The 19,487-nt window shown below is 39.8% G+C and overlaps 1 protein-coding gene and 1 non-coding gene across 2 annotated transcripts; one reads left to right on the top strand and one right to left on the bottom strand.

Annotated features, from left to right (window-relative positions):
- The first annotated feature begins 1,242 nt into the window (after positions 1-1,242).
- LOC126055351 (YLP motif-containing protein 1-like) lies at positions 1,243-19,189 on the top strand. The gene is made up of 2 exons (XM_049844176.2): positions 1,243-1,356; positions 16,502-19,189. Exon 2 carries the CDS (start codon positions 16,580-16,582, stop codon positions 18,785-18,787), a length of 2,208 nt encoding a protein of 735 aa, XP_049700133.2. The 5' UTR covers positions 1,243-1,356; positions 16,502-16,579; the 3' UTR covers positions 18,788-19,189.
- On the bottom strand, positions 6,019-6,100 carry Trnas-gcu (transfer RNA serine (anticodon GCU)). Its single transcript has one exon. It is a non-coding gene; the product is annotated as a tRNA-Ser (tRNA).
- Positions 19,190-19,487: the final 298 nt, after the last annotated feature.

Consider the following 19,487-nt stretch of genomic DNA (forward strand, 5'->3'; position numbering starts at 1 on the left):
AGAATATCCATATCTTGTTGCATAAAGTATATAGAGACCGTATTAACATAAATATCTGTTTGGTATCTGACAGTGACCATTAAGTTTTGAGCAGGTATTAGCTGTCAACAGTACAAAGTCTTATATTAACACGATTCCTTAAATCGGCATGGCCCTACAACTAGATCAAACAGTCCGAAGATTCTTTCCAACTCGTCAAACATGGCGAATAAAACCTGCAACAACAAAACACAAATTAATCACAGTCTACTTAGTGCGCTACTAGACAGGGTGTCTGTGACGTCACACTCACCTAGTTCCCACGCGCCGCCGTCGCCAACCGTCCGACGCGGTCGTCCGACGCGACCGACTAATTGTCGGCTATGAATTAGTTAAAGTAGCTTATCGTCTAAGATAGCGGTGTCTCCTGGCTAACGATAATGTCTTCATAGTAGCAGCTTCACAGTTGTTAAGTATCCACTTACTGCAGGACCGTTACACTATCGATCTACAACAAAGTATGGTGTTTCAGTAAGCTGTTAAGTGTCAAGTCTGATATTTCCCAAAGGATGCTTTTAAAGGAAAACTCTGCCCTAGTATTAGTAAATAATTGTAATCAAGTTGCAAAAATACCGGTCAAACGCGTGCCGACTAGCCATCAGGCTTGAACAGCATGAACAACCCCCCAAAGGGCCTTCAAAACTTCTCAATCGAAGTCATAAGTAAAGTAGCACTGGCTATAATATCATCCAATCCATAATTCAGTCCCCTGAGAGTCAAGTTTACCATCTTGTTACAAAACCGCGTGTTTAGCATTAATATACAATTTAGCTAAGTGGAGGATGGTCGGCAATCCGTTACAATCGGTCCGGCGATCTGTCTCGAGATAGCGCGGTATCGATTCTGTTAGCTGCACTGATCATATTACTATGTTGCACTCGTAAAGTGACAGGGCTGATAGACTTAGTTTTAAAAACGACTGTAAAAATAAACACCTCGAAACGATGTACATACGTGTGCAAAATGGGTGGAACAGCTTACGATTTGTTTCAGAATTAAATTAATTAACAAACAAAGAGCTAAAAGATTTTGTAGATCGATAATATTTTAATTTGTTTCTTCCTTTCTCGGAACACCGCGGTTGATAATGATAAGAATGTATTTAGATACTGTATACGTGATAATAACATAGTTATAAATAACCACATTAATCCGTTCCTGTTGCTTTATTTCCAAACTGTACAGTTTTAAAGTAAACAGTTTGTTTTATTATTCTTTTCCTATAATTACTTTGGGAACGCTGATGAGCAAAAAAGATGGTGGTAAGCATTTTATTAAGTGAAGCTATTGAAGCGAGAACTATAACCGGAACGAACTGTAAGTGCCAACTAAACCGTCATTCCGAGAACAGACGGACAAGATATCGACAATTAACGTTCTCGAATGATTGGCTGCAAGTCTGGCGGTAACTGCGGATAATTCGATCGAGATATTCGCGTAAAAACCTGGAAAATTGTTATTAAATGATCCATTGAAGAGGATGATACGAGTCACGATGTAATACCAGATGCCGTTGTGGCACACTTGGGATCCACAAATGTTCATGATACGGAAAAAATGTCTGCCACAAAAACACTTCACAATAATTTTCTAGGAAATCGTTTACTTGACAACAATGGTTGTTTAGGAATAATGTGTTAACAGTTTGCTTGGCGTTGCCCAGAGTTCAAAAACCTAGATATGGAAAAAACGGTACATAGGATAACTTAAATAGCTTTCATATAAAAATTGAAATTAAACTACAATAACTTCTAATTAATTGAGAAGACCATGGCTAGAAACCACAGTGTGAGCCATGTGCAAAAGACTGTTGATAAAAGTTGTACGCATCAAGCTAAAGATCAGCCGATATGCCACATATACGGGTAGATCCACTGACACGGACTGGTATCAAACATACTGATGTTCGAAGATAATGAAGTTGGTAGACTGTACGTCTGACACACAAAAAGCTCTGCTATTCTGCTATACAGCTCAATCGAGCACGAGCATGCAAATAACGCGTGTAATTGAACGCGTGCGTATTGTGTTAGTTCCGTAGTAGTCACTGCGGGCTGTGAACTCAATAATGTATAGATTCACTAAATAATTAAGTCGCATAATGATGGGCATTAGAAAGGATACATCTCCTTTGTAAGATCTCGAAAGATGATGCAAAAATTTAAGTAGGTTTATAGCAAGGTGCGTCAAATGTAGTCATCAATAAAGGGGACCTGAAAAACTGAATTGAAAGGTTGATGAGATTGATCGAAAAGAGGATGATTCCTGTAGTTGCAATCAAAGAAACTAATACGATAAACCAAAACATCAGTACGTAGGTGCGAGATGTTTTAAATGACTTCTACAAACCAGTTTAAAGTGGTTGATTATTTACTTGTTAACAATAATAATTGAAAACCACTACCATTCCTGTGACAACCCTATCAAGTACCGCAATGTAGTCGACATGCAAAAACTCTCCGTGACGAAGCGCACGCGCAGACGCATACGATACAGTCTGACGCTGCTTTTGTACTCGCCGACAGTTTTTGTGTAGGCCTTACTTTCATCTGGAAGACGTTTTAGGAAGCAATTTGTTCTTCTAAACAGGAACAGTTTCGACCATAGTTTCACATGATGAAAAAATAAAGATAGGATATGTTTGAAAGAGACACTTGTTTTAGACTGGAACATTTGTAACATCCACCTAGACTAGACCCGACCGTAGGAAAGGCTACAGTAATAGGCGTACAGTAATGTCGTGGTTATGTCACAGTAAATGAGTGCAGTTATGACCATCGTCTAGTCGGTTCACGACATTACTAATGTTACTATTATTGTAATAGTTCCGTTACTATGGACACTCATTACTGCAGTAGGTTTTCTAGGTTGTTTGTCTGTGATGACTGTTATTTTAACATGATAATACAGCCAATCCATGTTAGTTATGCTATGAAATGACCTTTGTTTTTTCTATAAATGCACTGCGGTTTCAATTATCAATTGTTCATGGAATTTCTGGAAGAGTCTCGGTCTCTTAGTAGTCTTCCTACTAATCTTACGATTACAGTTTAAATAATAATTTTGAGTTTATTCTAATCTATAATTCTCTCTTGAGTCATTAATGTTCCTGTCATAAATGACTAGTCATCAAAAACGATAATGTTTTTCCCCATATCACATTACACTTACTGAAGCAATTTCCAAGCAACTTATACATGGGTAATCTACATGATTATCATCAGGAAGCAGGAAATTATAATAATGTCAAAAATAAGAGAAAGTGCACACGATCGGATGTTCGTTAACGAGCGATGTGAATGGGCTGCGCGCGCGCACCTCCACTCTACATGCGTTTGACATCTGCCGCTCATTATGTTGTACCTGTGAACACTGTTGTATATGTAAAACGTTCTGGGAAGGTGAGAAATTTTCTTGTATGTATGTACATATTTATTTATGTATATGTATATGTATTTATTTATGTTCCAGTGATCGGGTTGGATCAAAGAGATTGAAAAAGTTTATGCTAAGTTTAGAAGCAGTCTTTAATGCCAACGAAGTAACAAGGTTGATTTTCAGTATTCGCACATCAGTCACACGTTCACAATTGCGCCTTTTAACGCCAAAGAACTAATTGACTAAAGGGATATTAAATCATTACCTACTAGTTGAAAAAAAATGGTTATCGTATTATAGCTGTCTTTGAATTATCACGATATCCACAATGCCAGCTACTGCCAGACTAACTAAAGCAAGTGTAATGTACGCACGTTGAATAAACACTTGTACAAACTGATATGTTATTAGTCATAGTCTTCTAATAACATAACCTTAGTAATTCATGTTCGATGTTTCTCATTGAGCAACTCAAGAACATCATGACATAAGCTACATTTTTTTCAGATATGCCTAATTTGCACAACATCCCTATAGAAGTACCCCTATCACCGTTAATTATTAACATTAACTACTACATTTATCTAGAAATCAGTTATCTTGAAGAAGACATGATTATTTAGTGTTTCACATTTCTCGAGTCTCATCAGATCGTCTACTTTCTCCACAAGTGCTAAATAAACGAAGGTCCACCTTTGTGTATCATCTCTTTACTTAATGTTTCACTACGTATTTGTAATCAACACTTGTAGCGATATAATCAAACCACAATACCAATACCTAATCGGCATCATAGATAATACGCAGGAAAGCCCAGAATTCTAAACCTATACATAGTTTTATGCGTGATGCACCTTACAATACTTTGATGACGAGGTACTAAGGTCAGCTCTTTCCGTTTATCGTGAAGTAGCGTTTCTGTTACTTTGGGAACTAAAGCCCATGATATGTCACATGATAACTGCCTTTAGATCTACTTTTCTCGCCTCTGGGCCGCGGCCCAGATTATACAGTCGGAAAACTGGTCCGAATGTGCGTGAAGTGACGGACTTAATTGGGATTAAAATCCGATAGTTGTGAAATTTTTCACAGCTCAAAATCGTCAGGAGGCAAAAAGACTTAGATCTTTTTCATAATTTTCATCATAAATATAATACTTTGTCTAGATACTGGACTCCTAGTACGTAATATAAACTTCGTTAAATAATGGAGCTTCTATAGATACTTAATTAATAATCTCAATTTATAAGTAAAACGTAAATATAGAAACATTGTTTCTTTTAATCAAATTTTTTTTCGATTGTTACAAGAAAAAACAAATCCTCTTTTGGCAACAAGAGTATTTTTGTAACACTCATTTATTTTGGATTGGATTGACATTGGATATATTGACATCAATATTTTCGATAAAATTATGAAAAAGATCTTTATTTTTTTAGCTCCTGACGATTTTGCGATTATTAAATATATAGGGTATAGGAACTAAATATGCAAAAAAACTTTAATGGGGTTTTTTTAAATGCTGTAAGTAAATAAAAATAAATATTATATCCTACTTATACACACATATTCTACATATATATATAAATATCCCACCTAATCTAGATATTAAAAAAAGGAAAAATAAAAACCATGTATCAAATATCTATAGGAACTTCATTATTTAACGAAGTTTATATTAGCTACTAGGAGTCCAGTATTCTAGACAAAGTATTATATTTATGATGAAAATTATGAAAAAGATCTAAGTCTTTTTGCCTCCTGACGATTTTGAGCTGTGAAAAATTTCACAACTATCGGATTTTATAAAATTAAGTCCCAATGGGTCGACTTACCTCCGTCACTTTTTTCACATAGTAATCTGGCCCGCACATTCGGACCAGTTTTCCCGACTGTTATTATACCGTGTAATCTGGGCCGCGGCCCAGAGGCGAGTTTCCCCCTAACCCTTAACGAGTAGGTAAGAAACATCGTTTGTAGATGCAGTTTATTCTCACGATAAAAGGGAGAAAAAACTAATGGCAAATGGTTTAACTATCGCAATGAATTATTTTTATTGTAATTACAGCCGTCGAACAGCTCGCGGCGTCTGGTGGTGACTCAGCGAACAAACAAACAGACACGATTACACAGTGTTTACTTGAGCGAGCCATCCTCGATACATCACAGTGTTTGTACTATTTAGTCATGGAGCTTTCGGAACAGGTATGCCGGCTATTTCCTTGACAGACACTTGTTTAATGTTTGATCAAAACACTGGAGAGTGATCGCTTCTGGGGGCCTTCTGAAGGCTCTTTGAAATAAGTGAACTGCCAGATATTTAACATGAAACCGTAGGGCTTATGAAGAAAGCTCTTTGAAACATGTGAAATAGATGTTATCTTAATTAATTACGAGAAGTTTCCACATGTACTTATATATCTTATAACTTTACCATACATAAGCACAAATTGGAATCATGGTTCAATTCTAGTTAACTTAAAATAAGAATCAATGAGAAATGCCAGCATGGGTAAAATCAATATTCCTTGCTTACAAAAAAAAAACTCATACTTTTATCATAAGTATAATTCCTCTAAGCAGTATTACAGCTAGAGTATCCGACGAGGATGGGATTCGAACCCACGCGTGCAGAGCACATTGGATTAGCAGTCCAACGCCTTAACCTCTCGGCCACCTCGTCTTGTTGCCCTGACGCTACATAGCATGCTACAAGAAATGCGGTCAAAGTTCATGAAATCAATGACAGTGAACATTCTTCTCTCGCGACAGCTGAAAGTATCGGAAATATTATGTTTTACTAATATCGTTGTAAACCACCTACTGGTTGGACTTACCTAGGGAAATACCCAATAGGGTTGCCTGGGTAACTGGGGTGGGTTGGTCAGATAGCCAGTCTCCTCTTATAAAACGGGAACAAATATAATGACCACCATAAAATGCTTTGATACCCTTAGTTTTGCAACCAGAAAAATCTACTGAACACCAGAAAAATAAAGTCTAAAAATGTAATAGTACCAGCTATTTTAGTCACGACTTCACTTTAAATTGTATTCGACCACCAAATTTAGTAAATGATCACCAACTCTTGACGACCAAATTAATGTATTATTTTTGCCTAAATAAGTCACTGTGATTGCCATAAAATGTAGGCTTATTATCAAATAAAGTATTATGATGCCATATTAAGTTATGTGTCCGGTTTGCAATGCATGCGTGAGTGTCAGTATGACGAGTGACAGGGGAAAATGGAAGAAAATGACATATTGCGCCGACCCCAAGTAAAATTGGGAACAGGACAGGAGAAAGAAGACGAAGAATGGGTTTCTCAATACACTCCCTCGAAAACACACTCTTATCGCACTGTTTAGAGGCATGCAATAGACAATTTTCCACCCTAGTGCAGGAAAAGGGTCCCCATAATGTTATTACATTTATTGTATCAGGCCGAACTTATTTTTTTGGAGTCAGTTTACTTAAACAGGATAGCAAGATGTAAAAACTTTGATTATCATTTTATATTAAAACGCCGGTATAATTTTGATGATCATTCACTACTTTTGGTGATCATTTACTACTTTTGGGATAACAATGATTTATTTGGACTCATTTTGCTTAAATAGGATAGCAGAATGTAAAAACTTTGGTTATCATTTTACTTTAAAATGGTGGTTTAATTTTGGTGATCATTTACTATTTTTGGCTTGCGCATGATTTATTTTGGAGTAATTTCACTTAAATGGGATAGCAAAGTGTTAAAACTTTGGTTATCATTTTACATTAAAATGCGAGTTTCATTTTGGTGATCATTTACTATTTTTGTCTGCTATTTGTTACTATTTCTGGTGATCAGTTAAACATAAGCCTTATAAAACACCGACCCCTACATAGTTGGAAAAAGGATGATGACTCTCGTCGTAGCTTTTCTATTCCGTTAGCTCAAAGCTGTCACTTATGTATTTATTTTTATTGCATCTCTGTTCTTATATTGGATATATCATACAGCAAAAAAGCTATTTTTTTCCTGTAAAGCTTACATAGTTACTATCTGTGAGTCGTGACAGGCTACACGCGGCGTGACGGCGCGCGCGCAGCGGTCGGCGCCTGCGACCTTATTCTATTGTCGAGGTAATGTGTGCTACCGTTACACCACGTGGCCTCTTACACTCAGTCTGTGATGCAAGGAAGTTGTGCTGACTCAGCGATAAGCAAGGATATCGGCTTCCGACAATTTGCCGTTATTCTGACCAATTTGTTGGTAGTTGAATATTCTACAGGAAAGTATTCTAGTTTTGATGTGAGAAGTTTCGTCGTGATTAGGTACCTGAAGTAAAATCCAATGTTAAGTATTTATGTTTATCTCTCTTTTTGTTGTTTGTAGAGTTAATGAGACTTTTAGTCCTAATTGGCGGAACTTAAAAATGTATCAGCAGGATGCATGTAATAAGTACTGATTCAATTTAATAAAGACTTCTGTTTTCCTAATAAGTGCTGAGGCGACAGGAGCCGACTCGTCACGGTTGTTCAACAGCACTCGATGCAACTAATCGACAGTAGAACCGACTCGCTAATCGATTTCATGACTTTTAATTAACTTGTTGTTTCTTAAGTTATTCATTTAATTTCACGGTAAACTGTTTATTCTAGGTCGTTACACTATGTAATGTAAGCATTCGGCTTTACTTTTATCTTCAGTGAAAGATGCACTTATCAAATATTCGAGATATAACATTAATGTCGAGTTGAATCATCGTTTAGCGAATATTTCTTAAATTCGGCGAGTATTCGGAATTGAGTCGTTTCCCCGAAGTTGAGCTAATTGATTGGGTTCGTGAAAGTCGCTGAAGACGTGCGCCGACGCTGTTCCATAGCTTTACTCAACACTTTCTACGTTGGACTTTGAATGTTTCCAGAATCTTCCCTAATTTACTTACAAACATACATCCAGTAAACAGCTGCTTAGATCCAGAAATACTTCGAACGAATGTAAAATAAAGATTTAGGGACAAAGAAAGAGTATGGTTAATATGGTTATTTTCACACCATTCAGACAAATGCTTGGACACGGCCCTTATAAAATAATGTTAAATGATAACCAATAAATGATGGTTACTTATGATTTTCACCTGTACCTGTGATTAGTAACCTCAAGTAGGTAAATCCGGTGTAAAGTCCGCGTCGAGATTCCAGCATTATCTATATGTACTCAACATTCTTAATGCGAGAGGTTTAGTACGAGTGGTCATTGTATAGACACAAACATAATATTTAATCAACCAATTTATCTACTACGTGCCTACACATAGACATAGAACTTTAAAAAATAATACTATGTTCCCATAAAAATAAAGACAGGAACCGCAACTTCGTTTTATGGGAAAATAAGAAACCATTTATACAAATGCTGAACAGGACACATTCAGTAATAAAACTGTAAAACGCTTGAAATGAGCTGCATACATTTAGCCAATGAACATTTTGTAATGCATTTTGAAATACAATGGACCAATTTGGAAACTTTAAACTGTGAGACATGCGATGCAGGTGCAGAATATTATAAATACAGAATAATAGACGATGACCGAGTATGTGCGCGCGTCAGCAACTTGCGAAATTATTCTAAAGTAATGCTGATCACGGATTCTCCTCGGTACAGTTATGTAAAACGGAGACTGAGGAATTTGCAGCCAGACAATTCGGACAGGCTACACGTTTAAATGAAAATGCACCGATACCAGTGAAATATTCAGATTATTAGCAGCTTCTGCAACCGGTTGGTTAACTCGGTGCAACGGAGCCAATGCCGCTGACCCGAAACAACAGTTTTATGTGTTTTTGAAAAATCGAACACTTTCTCTTTGATTATGCATTAAAAAGTTAAATGTTATGCAGTCGCCGTCACGACAAGATATTGTAATTTTGTAACTGTATCGGTGGCGCCATCTTATCGAGATCTTTCTTTTTGCATAAAATTCTCGATATGTTATGCGCGTGACGCAAATCTCGCAACATTTACATTTTATTATGTAGAATTATACATTTTTATTTATCAGAGATGTGAAAAACTGTTACTGAGTATTATCGAAGGAATATATTAAGAGTTAGGAGTATTTTATGTTTTAGAATACCTTCATTTAGTCCATTGTCGATACTCATCTATCTATTCAGCTCTTCGGATCGCATACTCCTCTAAATTGAATCTTTAATCAGTCCTACAGCCATGAAGTGAGTGTAACAGCTCATCTTACCATTGCTGCCACGGTCGTCAGTGCATCATCCATCTGCCTCACAGCCGAGCGCTGGTCATCCGCCGCTGACTAATGACCATCCATCGAGCGAGTACTTTCTCCACAATATGGAAATTAATGATCATTCACTAAGAAATCAATCAATAATAGCTGATGTCGTTATCTGTTAACCTGTGTCTGCTGTGAGCTTTAGTTGCACTTTCACAAGCATTTTAGGATGATGATGACTGTTGATACAATAATAATTATAACGGGATTTTGTTTGTAATATGTATGGTAGTATAGTTACATAAGGGGGTGCATAAAGGATGTAGGTAGGTATCAACATGTCGATTACAAACTCTCATTAGACCGTGAAAGAAGTGTAATCACAAGAATGAGGGTTGCGGGAGATCCGCCACTGCATGGTTTTACATCAACTATTGAAATAACTTCCAGTCACATACAAAGACAATAACACTATTCACAGTAGTGTTACATAAACTTAATACCTAATTAATTAATTAGGCACAATCAGCGTGCGGAAGTGTGTCCGTTCACACGGCACCTGTCACTGCTCACGTCACTGTCGCGGGAACATTAGTGCTGACAGTTGTGACACTAACAGGCTACTGTTCTTCGTAACTACATTTAACTACAACTGTAGTCATTAACTGCTTGTACATATAAACTAATCATAAAACAATGGAAAATCAATTGTGTCTCGCGCATATCGTGAACGCTTGCATTGTACAGAAGTTAGAAATATTCGCCCGTCGTAGTCAATGATAAATATTGCCTTTCGTAATGGAATGACAGCTTCACATCGTAATAATAAACAGCGTATTGCTGGCAGAAGATAATCACAAAATATTCGCAATTGGATGTTTTGTCTACCTGCATATTTTCTAATTTAAAGTCTATTGTTTTCCTATAACAGGAAACATTAATATTTCCATTTAGCAGTACTGGGCAGTTTGTCTGAATCGGCAAACGGTACCAGCACAGCTACTCTGCCGATACACGCCAAAATCCAATTACCTCCGCGTGAGGACCGCCACGCGACGAACATACGCCATCACTTGACGAGTACTGTTGCCGACCTGATTCCATACACAACTGTTATGAATGAAGCTGCCTATATGGAGATCACGAAGGCACACCCAAAGTTTCACATGTGTGTTTTAATCGCTCATTCGTAGGCTTGCGAATGCTTCTAAACATTTGTTTGTTATTTTCTGCAATAAAGGCAGTCACATTCTGACATCTACAGGCGTCTCTGAGTAGGACATACATAGGTACTCCTTGGTAAGACTGATTTTCAAACTGCCCGTTAGTGGTTCCTGATATCGCGTAACGCCTTTGACAGGCGAATAGCAATACACATTTTAGCAGCAATAAGTGTCTGATTAAATAGGAACTTTTGCATTAATTATTTATTTATGGAGTTATTATGTCTTATGAAAACCCCAACTATTCACGATATGTATGGAAGTGTTGACATCAGAAGTAAGGTTTAGCGCTAACCCAATTAAACGAAGTCAATCAACGAGGGGTGAATGATCCAATTCCCGTCCGCGCCTCCGCTAACAGGATCAGGCGTGTTATTTGTTCAGTTTTCGTCTGACATTGAGCGTCACGTGGAACATCGAATAACTGCGTACATTATAAAACCTAGATTATCTACTGAACTTAATCAGCATACTTAGATTAGCCCACATATGGGTTGCTCGCAGTTTGGCTTCAGGTGAAAATAACTTTAAAGCTGATTAACATCGAACTAAAATTCAACGTGTTACCAATAAAATAGGTAGGTTCTTAATTAGTTCGTTAGTTATAATCGTGTTGAACAAAGATAAAATTACAAGAAACAGAATTTTAAGCTACGAGAGACTTACGGTCGTTGACGCCTGTCTAATTATATTCTTGTGGTAAGCAAATATTTTTTACACTTATTGCCTACAACATAAGTGTAGGTGCACAAAACAATGTTGACTACATAGGCACGCTGACCGAAGCTATGCGTTCAATAATGAGAAGTGCTCCTGTTTTGTCTCCTAAATCATTATGCTTTAAATGTCATGCTGTAAAGATTAACAGAAGAGCTAACACTGGCTGGCCCGATGAATCTGCCCCTTAATATAATACTTAGCAATCTGCTGAATCGCTTGTTGCTCGTCTTAACAAGCGCAACGCTCTGTTGATGAAAAACAGATGACTTATGTATAATATGACTACCTACTGTTTGATTATTTAACCGTAATTATTGATTCATATGGATTACCATAACTCAAAAACTATTTACCTATTCAAATAAAAATATCTGTGAATCTGTTGGTATTTTGACTGATCAAGCGAGTACTTATTTATTACGTAGATAGGTAGCTATATAATAAATGGTTTCTAATATAATATAACAAATGAGTTTTTGCTAATATCTGAGCGCGTAATAGGTAGTCATATCTACCTTGACACGGTTGCCAAAACGCAGCGCCTCGCTCGCTCAGTTTATAATAAACTAAATTAAAACAAGGTTATCTAAACAGTTTTCAGCTAAGTCTCATAGTTTTTTCCGGTTTCTAGAAGGAGAAATTAGCGGCAATAATTGATTGCTTTGGATTATAAACGCTGAAATAAGCGACTAATAACTGAACAAAAAGTAGAGAATTTAAAGAGATACTTAGATACTGGAAGTCGTGGTGGCCTAGTGGGCAAAGAACCAACCTCTCGAGTATGAGGGCGCGGGTTCGATTCCAGGTCAGGCAAGTACCAATGCAACTTTTCCAAGTTTGTATGTACTTTCTAAGTATATCTTAGACACCAATGACTGTGTTTCGGATGGCACGTTAAACTGTAGGTCCCGGCTGTCATTGAACATCCTTGGCAGTCGTTACGGGTAGTCAGAAGCCAGTAAGTCTGACACCAGTCTAACCAAGGGGTATCGGGTTGCCCGGGTAACTGGGTTGAGGAGGTCAGATAGGCAGTCGCTTCTTGTAAAGCACTTGTACTCAGCTGAATCCGGTTAGACTGGAAGCCGACCCCAACATAGTTTGGGAAAAAGGCTCGGAGGATGATGACTTAGATACTGGACTTTTCATGATCAGATCCACTAGAGTAGTCTTTCGAGAAAATGTAGCGAATGAATATAAAATGCACAAAAAGTAAAAAAGATTTGATACCATTTCATAGATTTTTATAAGAATCTATATATCAGCATAAACATAATTAATGATTTCAGTCTGTAGCTGTATTAACTGAAAATATTTCTTAGTTATTACGAAGCAGCGAGGCTGAAGCCGTTATATAATTAGGCTTTCAGCCTGGTTGAGCCTGGTGCATCCATCTGCAGCGATGTTGCATGAACCACTGCAAACAGACGTGACAACACTTGGCGTACCTAACGATTATCTACAGCTTTCCTAACATTACTGAAAGATTAGCAGGTACCTATAAGTACTCAGTTTCATCCGAATAAGCTCTTCAATATATTTTCTTTTTACAAACACCGAAAACCTACTCCCTTATATATCTAGGTAGTTATGTATCTGACCTATTAGATACCTCGTAATATATAGGTTACTAGATCACTGCGGCTTCCCTTGACCTACTAGTCTATTTCGACTTAGAATTCATAAGACCACCCCTTAGTTTTTACTGGTCGACTTTAAAAGTGCTGGTAAACAAACAAATACCTATTACCTACATTCAAGGTGATTGCGGTGGCAGTGCCCCAAACAATCGTTGAAAAAAAAAAGCTCTTAGAGCTTTTCAGGAATTTCCTTTTCTCAAGTTTACTCCTGTGTTCGACTAAGATATTATCAGATACATTTTTTCTTCGAGTATATAACCCAAGATCATTTTTCTCCCGTTGAGAATATTCTGAGGCACATTATATTTTGGTATAGTACCCGTATGCCCACCGTCTCATTGACCCACTGCCGGCAATTAGCGAAGTTGACCGCAATCGCCATTATATTGACATTCACTTTTTCATGTGGTTTTTGTCATATTAATTGAGTTTCTGTTTACCATAGCTTTCGTAATAAAACAATATGTTGTAAGTTACTTTTACTGTTAGTGTTAGACCGAGTAATAATAAGGTTCGTTGTGTCGACATTCTCAGGTTCGAAACTATACGGATAGCCTTTAAAGATACATTGTAAAGCCCAATTGAAATAAATACAAATTACCATATGAATCCTTAAGAACCTTATACACATGTAAATTGCTAAGTAAACAGATATACAAGATTTACACCTATAGATCAGCACTTTCCCAATTGAAAATGCAAACCCGAAGAGTGCAAAATAAAATACCTGTAAATAAATACCACCCTCCAGCATTTTATTTTGTTTCTATTGGAGAAGTGGTGTAAGAAATTACCCACACAAGCATTCGTTTGTGCAAGCAATTTTAGTGCAGTCATTGAAGCATTATTGCTACGATTTTTTTTACTGTGAACCGATTTGCATGAAATTTTGGAATTAGGTTCATCTTACCCTTAACTTCAAAAGTGAATATGATTTGAACTCCGCCACCCCCCCTGGAGGTGGTTGCCACCCCTTCTTTGGGGTGAATATTTTTTTTGCAAAATAACCTCGGATATCGATAGAAGACCTAATTTCAAGCAAAAGTTGGCTTTAAAGTTTAAAAAAAATCCAATACTTTTCAAGTTATTGGCTATTGAAAATTCGCAATTTTTTCACTTTTTCATCGGTTTTTTGCAAATATCTCCAAAAATATACGTTTTATCGAAAATGTATAAAGAACAAAATTGTATCAGGTAAAACAACGAATAATTTGTTTTTTTTATAAAAGGTCCTAAGTGCAATATTAAGCTAGATATTAAAGATCAAAGCCGTTTTTTATTTTGTCTGAAATTTAATCGTTGTGGTCAATGCCATGTAGCGGTGAGTTGATGCATTTTATACATTCTAATACAAATGGGTTTTGTAGTGCTTGAAATAAGCTTTAAGATGAGCACTATTAAAAGTCTTTTGCATGTAAAATAAGTGAGCTGTATTGCAAATAAGGGGAGCATCTTATATTTTTTCTTTTAAATCAATGGGTTTCATAAGTGCCATTTCCACCAAAATTAAAATTTATCGTATTCCGACTAGGATTAACTTTATTATGAAGAGTTTGATAGATAGTATCAGTTTGGCTGCTTCAGGACAGATATTTTTCAAAAAAGTCACGATTAACGAAAAGAACAAAATTTCAAATTAAAGAAAAACCCACTTGTTTTTCATAATATCTCAAAAATTACGACAGATACGTATAAAAGTGTACTGATAAAAAAATTTGGTATTTTTCTGACAAACAAATTGGTTTGTTTGTTTTTTCTGTCGAACAAAAATTGACGGAGATATGATTGTTTAAAGAGCGCGTGGCAGCGCAATCACAGCCTCTCTTAAGCGCTTTAACCCTTCACCGTTTTAAAAAAAAAGTTCTTTTCTATATATTGCAATGATGGATGTTGTAGCTCTCTTAATTACTTTTACAGTTTTTTTTTATAAATTGTGATAGCATGAAAATTGAAGGAGTTACGGTCCAAAAACTTGTCATATTTTTTTCTACTTAGTAACTGAAAACTTCGGAGTGTCAATATTTGGAGCAATGTGAAAGTAGGCAGTATAATAAAGAGTCACAACTATTGTAATGTGTATATATGTCACCGGAAAATAATAAAACGGGTAAATTGATCAACTTACTAAAATAATAGATGGCATAAACTACGTCGATTAAATTTCAGACAAAATAAAAAACGGCTTTGATCTTTAATATCTAGCTAAATATTGCACTTAGAACACTTTATAAAAAAAACAAATTGTTCGTTGTTTTACCTGCTACAATTTTGTTCTTTATACATTTTCGATAAAACGTATATTTTTGGAGATATTTGCAAAAAACCGATGAAAAACGTGAAAAAATTGCGAATTTTCAATTGCCAATAACTTGAAAAGTATTGGATTTTTTTTAAAACTTTAAAGACAACTTTTGCTCTAAATTAGGTCTTCTATCGATATCCGAGGTTATTTTGTAAAAAAATATTCACCCCAAAGAAGGGGTGTCACTCACCCCCAGGGGGGGGTGGCGGAGTTCAAATCATATTCACTTTTGAAGTTAAGAGTAAGATGAACCTAATTCCAAAATTTCATGCAAATCGGTTCACAGTAAAAAAATTCGGAGGTTAGACCGTATTTTTCGCTTCAATGACTGCACTATTTGGCCAATAATGTTGGAGTGCACCCTGCAAGTTGTAAGTACCTACCTGTTGTAGTTTTTCAATATCATCTTATAACTTGACTTTGACTCGTAGATCAATTCCGTAAATAATTTTCGCGACGAATTCTCTTGGCCTGTCTCGAGGTAGAGCTTCCAGCTGTTAAGTCGAGAGGAAGTTTTATATATATGTAAAAATAAGGGCCATACTCGTACATAAACTTGTACAGTCTACTAAAAATATATATTCTGAACTCTAAGAAGTACAAATGCCACAAGGCTTTCTCACACTCCTAGACATGAATGTGACTGATGCACATGAATCGTTCAAGGAGTAGGTAATCTACTAAGTTGGACCTTCATAAACGCATTTTCAGTAAACAACCCGAAGAGTATTTTAAAAAACACAAATTCCTATTGTTGAGAAAACTGGAGAAAAAATAATTACCGTATAAATTAACAAAGCAATCGCTTTATGGACAACTTAACACAGATTGTTGTGAAATTGGATAGAAGTTATAATGAATCGAGACAAATAAGTTGGGCCCGCTTACTGAATGCAATCAAAAATTATCTCATCTATAGATTCATTAGTATATGAATCAGATGTTAATATAAAGTGTGGTGTGCAGTGGAGCGTGACGCTTGGGCAAGTGTCGGCGCGACAAAACCGCGCGCTGGTCCGCCCGCGCGACACTCGCACTCCCGCCATGCGCCGCGCGCCACCGCTGCTGCTGCTGCTGCTGCTGGCCGGCCCGGCCGCCGCGCAGCCGCCGCTCGTGCACTCCGACACCTCCATCGACGCGCTCATCAGCAACGACACCATCGTGGTAGACAATGAGAACGGCACGCTCACGTTGCGTGACGTCAACGGCACCGTCATCGAACTCGACGGAGACCCCGAGGAAGTGGTGCGCAAGAAACGAACCTTCGGCGACATAGTGTTCCGAGGACTGGCTGACGTGCTCGGCTACAGTGTGGCTAGGAAGCCTCCGCAGGCTGCCTTCCCGCCTCCACTGGCGCCCGTGCCCGGGATAGACACGCCGCTGGCCGCGCCTGCCCAGGTGCCGCCCCCAGCCCCGGCACCCGCGGTCGCTCCGCCGCCGTGCGGACAGCCGCGAGCCGCCGGGCCTCCGCCCTGCAGAGCCACAAAGCCTCCTCCGCCGCCACCACCACCGCCTCAACCTAAAGCTGTGCCGCCGTGTCCCAAACCGAGAGCTGCGCCGCGACCGAAACCCAAGCCCACCCCGCCGCCACCACCACCGCCGCCGCCGCCGCCACCACCGTGCGCACAGCCCCGGGCTAACCCCACCACACCTGCGCCCTGTGCCCCTCCACCTCCACCACCACCACCACCCAAAGCTGATAACCTGGAGAGGATCACCTCGAATCTCAGGCTGAACTTCAACTTTAACCGCAGCCCAGTGACACAAGCAGCACCGGCACCAGCGCCTGCACCCGCCGCCGCCGCCGAGGCAGTCGAAGATAATCAGGCTCAAACAGAACTCGACAGTCAGGAGCAGTTTGTACCAATCGCAATAGAACCGCGCGCCGCTAAGCTACCGCAAACTCAGCCGCGCCAACCGCGAGTTTACGTCGATGCTTTTGTTGTTAGAAACGGCGTACCACAGCGTGTAAACACCGTCGACGCCAAGCATTTAGACGCGCGAGCTAACAACGCCGACGAAGACTTCCTCGCTTACGACGACGACGCCGCGCAGCAACAACTAGACGATGAAGATGACTACGAGGACGTGCAGGAGTCCCGCGACCGGGAGGCAGCCGTGCGCCAGTTCGGTAATGCCGTCGACCAGTTCTGGCAAAATAAGAAACAACAGAGAAGGCCAGCGCAGCAGAGGGAGGCAAGGAGGGAGCATCGGGCTCAGAGGCTTCCAGCGAATCATTATCAAAACGTACATTTCGGGGATCGAGATCTAGCTGACGAGGTCCGTCGCTCTGACGAGTCCCATCAGAGTCTACAGCGCGAGAGCGAACATGCCCGTCCTAACAGAATACCGTTGCCTCTTCCAGAAGCCGAGGAGGACTCCGAGGTCACGACCACAACAGAAGACCCGAGGAAGCCATTAAAGCCCCGCGTGTTGCCGCCGACCGAGCACAACCCGAACCAAATCGACACAGTAACAGTGCGAGTACCACCTATATATCGCGAAAAACGACCCAGGAAGTTGCACCGCGAGCGACCGGAGCAGCCGGACAGAGACGAGGAGAATGAAGAGCCCAGGGACGTAAGCAGCCAGGAGCGAGAGTACGAGCAGGACTCTGACGGCGACGACAGCTCGCTGGCGCCGCGCACCGAGCGCCCCGCCAAGCGCAAGCGACGCCGCAAGCAGAGCCGCAAGACACGCGCCGCAGGCGATGCCGAGTACTTCGGCAATTACGATTACTACGGAAACAAGGTGCCCATCTCAAAAGAGGAGAAATTCTACATGCAACTAACGGTACCACCACCGACCTTAGACGCTGATGTGGCGAGGCACGAAAAACCGGTAGACAGCGGCTACTTTTTAGAAGATCACGAACGTATCCGGGAAGATCCGAGCCATCGTATCCGGGACGATCCGAGCCACCGTATCCGCGACGATGACAGAAGCGCAGAGTCTGAACGCGCAGACAGCAAGGAGCGCCTAGTGGAAGACAAGGACCGGTCTGCGGAAGACAAGGAACTGTCTGCTGAAGACAAGGAGCGTGCTGGTGAGGAGGAGCGCTCTGGGTCCGAGGAGCGAGCAGGCGAGGAGGATCGAGCGGACGAGCGCGAGCGCACGGACAAGCTGAGCCCGAACGCGCGCGTGCGCGAGACGGGCTACCAGGCCAACTACGTGCGCGCCACCAACGTGCAGGTGGACGACCCGCGCCCACCCGTCGCCGTCACGCGGACCACCAGCACCGGCAAGGCGTGACCCGCCACACACACGCCATACTTGTAATTATTATTTATTGGGAGGAGATGCGACTCGCAACGGTTGTAAACAAATATTATATAATCGAAGCAGCTCGCGCATTTGACAACGCGTGTGTGACACGCGCACGGTACATTCACTTGCATACAACTGCACTACGAACTAAGAAAAGTATTATGTGAATGGCGAAGTCCGCGTGGATTTCGTGTCCATTTCGAACGTAACCTGTATGTATGAATATGCAGAGGGAGAGTAATGTCTGTCAAGTGCGTGACCTGCGAGAGACTGGTCTATGTGTGACCGGAGCGCTGCCTGTGATGTTCTAGTTGTAATGTACCTATATGTTGTATATCGATAGTCTTGTTATTTTTATACTTAGCTTTAGCGAATTGTAATAAGTTTCTAAATAAACTGTTTCTAAATAATCGATTTCATTACTGAGAGACCGAGTCGAATCATTGTCGGGGCGTGAAATCGCGGGGTCGGGGACCGTCCGCAAGTGGGTGAAGGTCCCGGTGCCACCTCGACTAGAAAACTACTTGAAAAGGCCGTTTCAAGACAGGTGCAATGACCTAATTGATTTTCGCAAAGCTGCAGCCTTTTGTTGGCTTGCAATTATTGCAGCGCGAGATACTCGCGCCTTCCCAAGCACTTGCATCGTAATGTTTACATCATAAATCACAACAGGTAAACGCATAAT

Source organism: Helicoverpa armigera, chromosome 16 (genome assembly GCF_030705265.1).
Source record: "Helicoverpa armigera isolate CAAS_96S chromosome 16, ASM3070526v1, whole genome shotgun sequence".
NCBI classification, from domain to species: Eukaryota; Metazoa; Arthropoda; class Insecta; order Lepidoptera; family Noctuidae; genus Helicoverpa; species Helicoverpa armigera.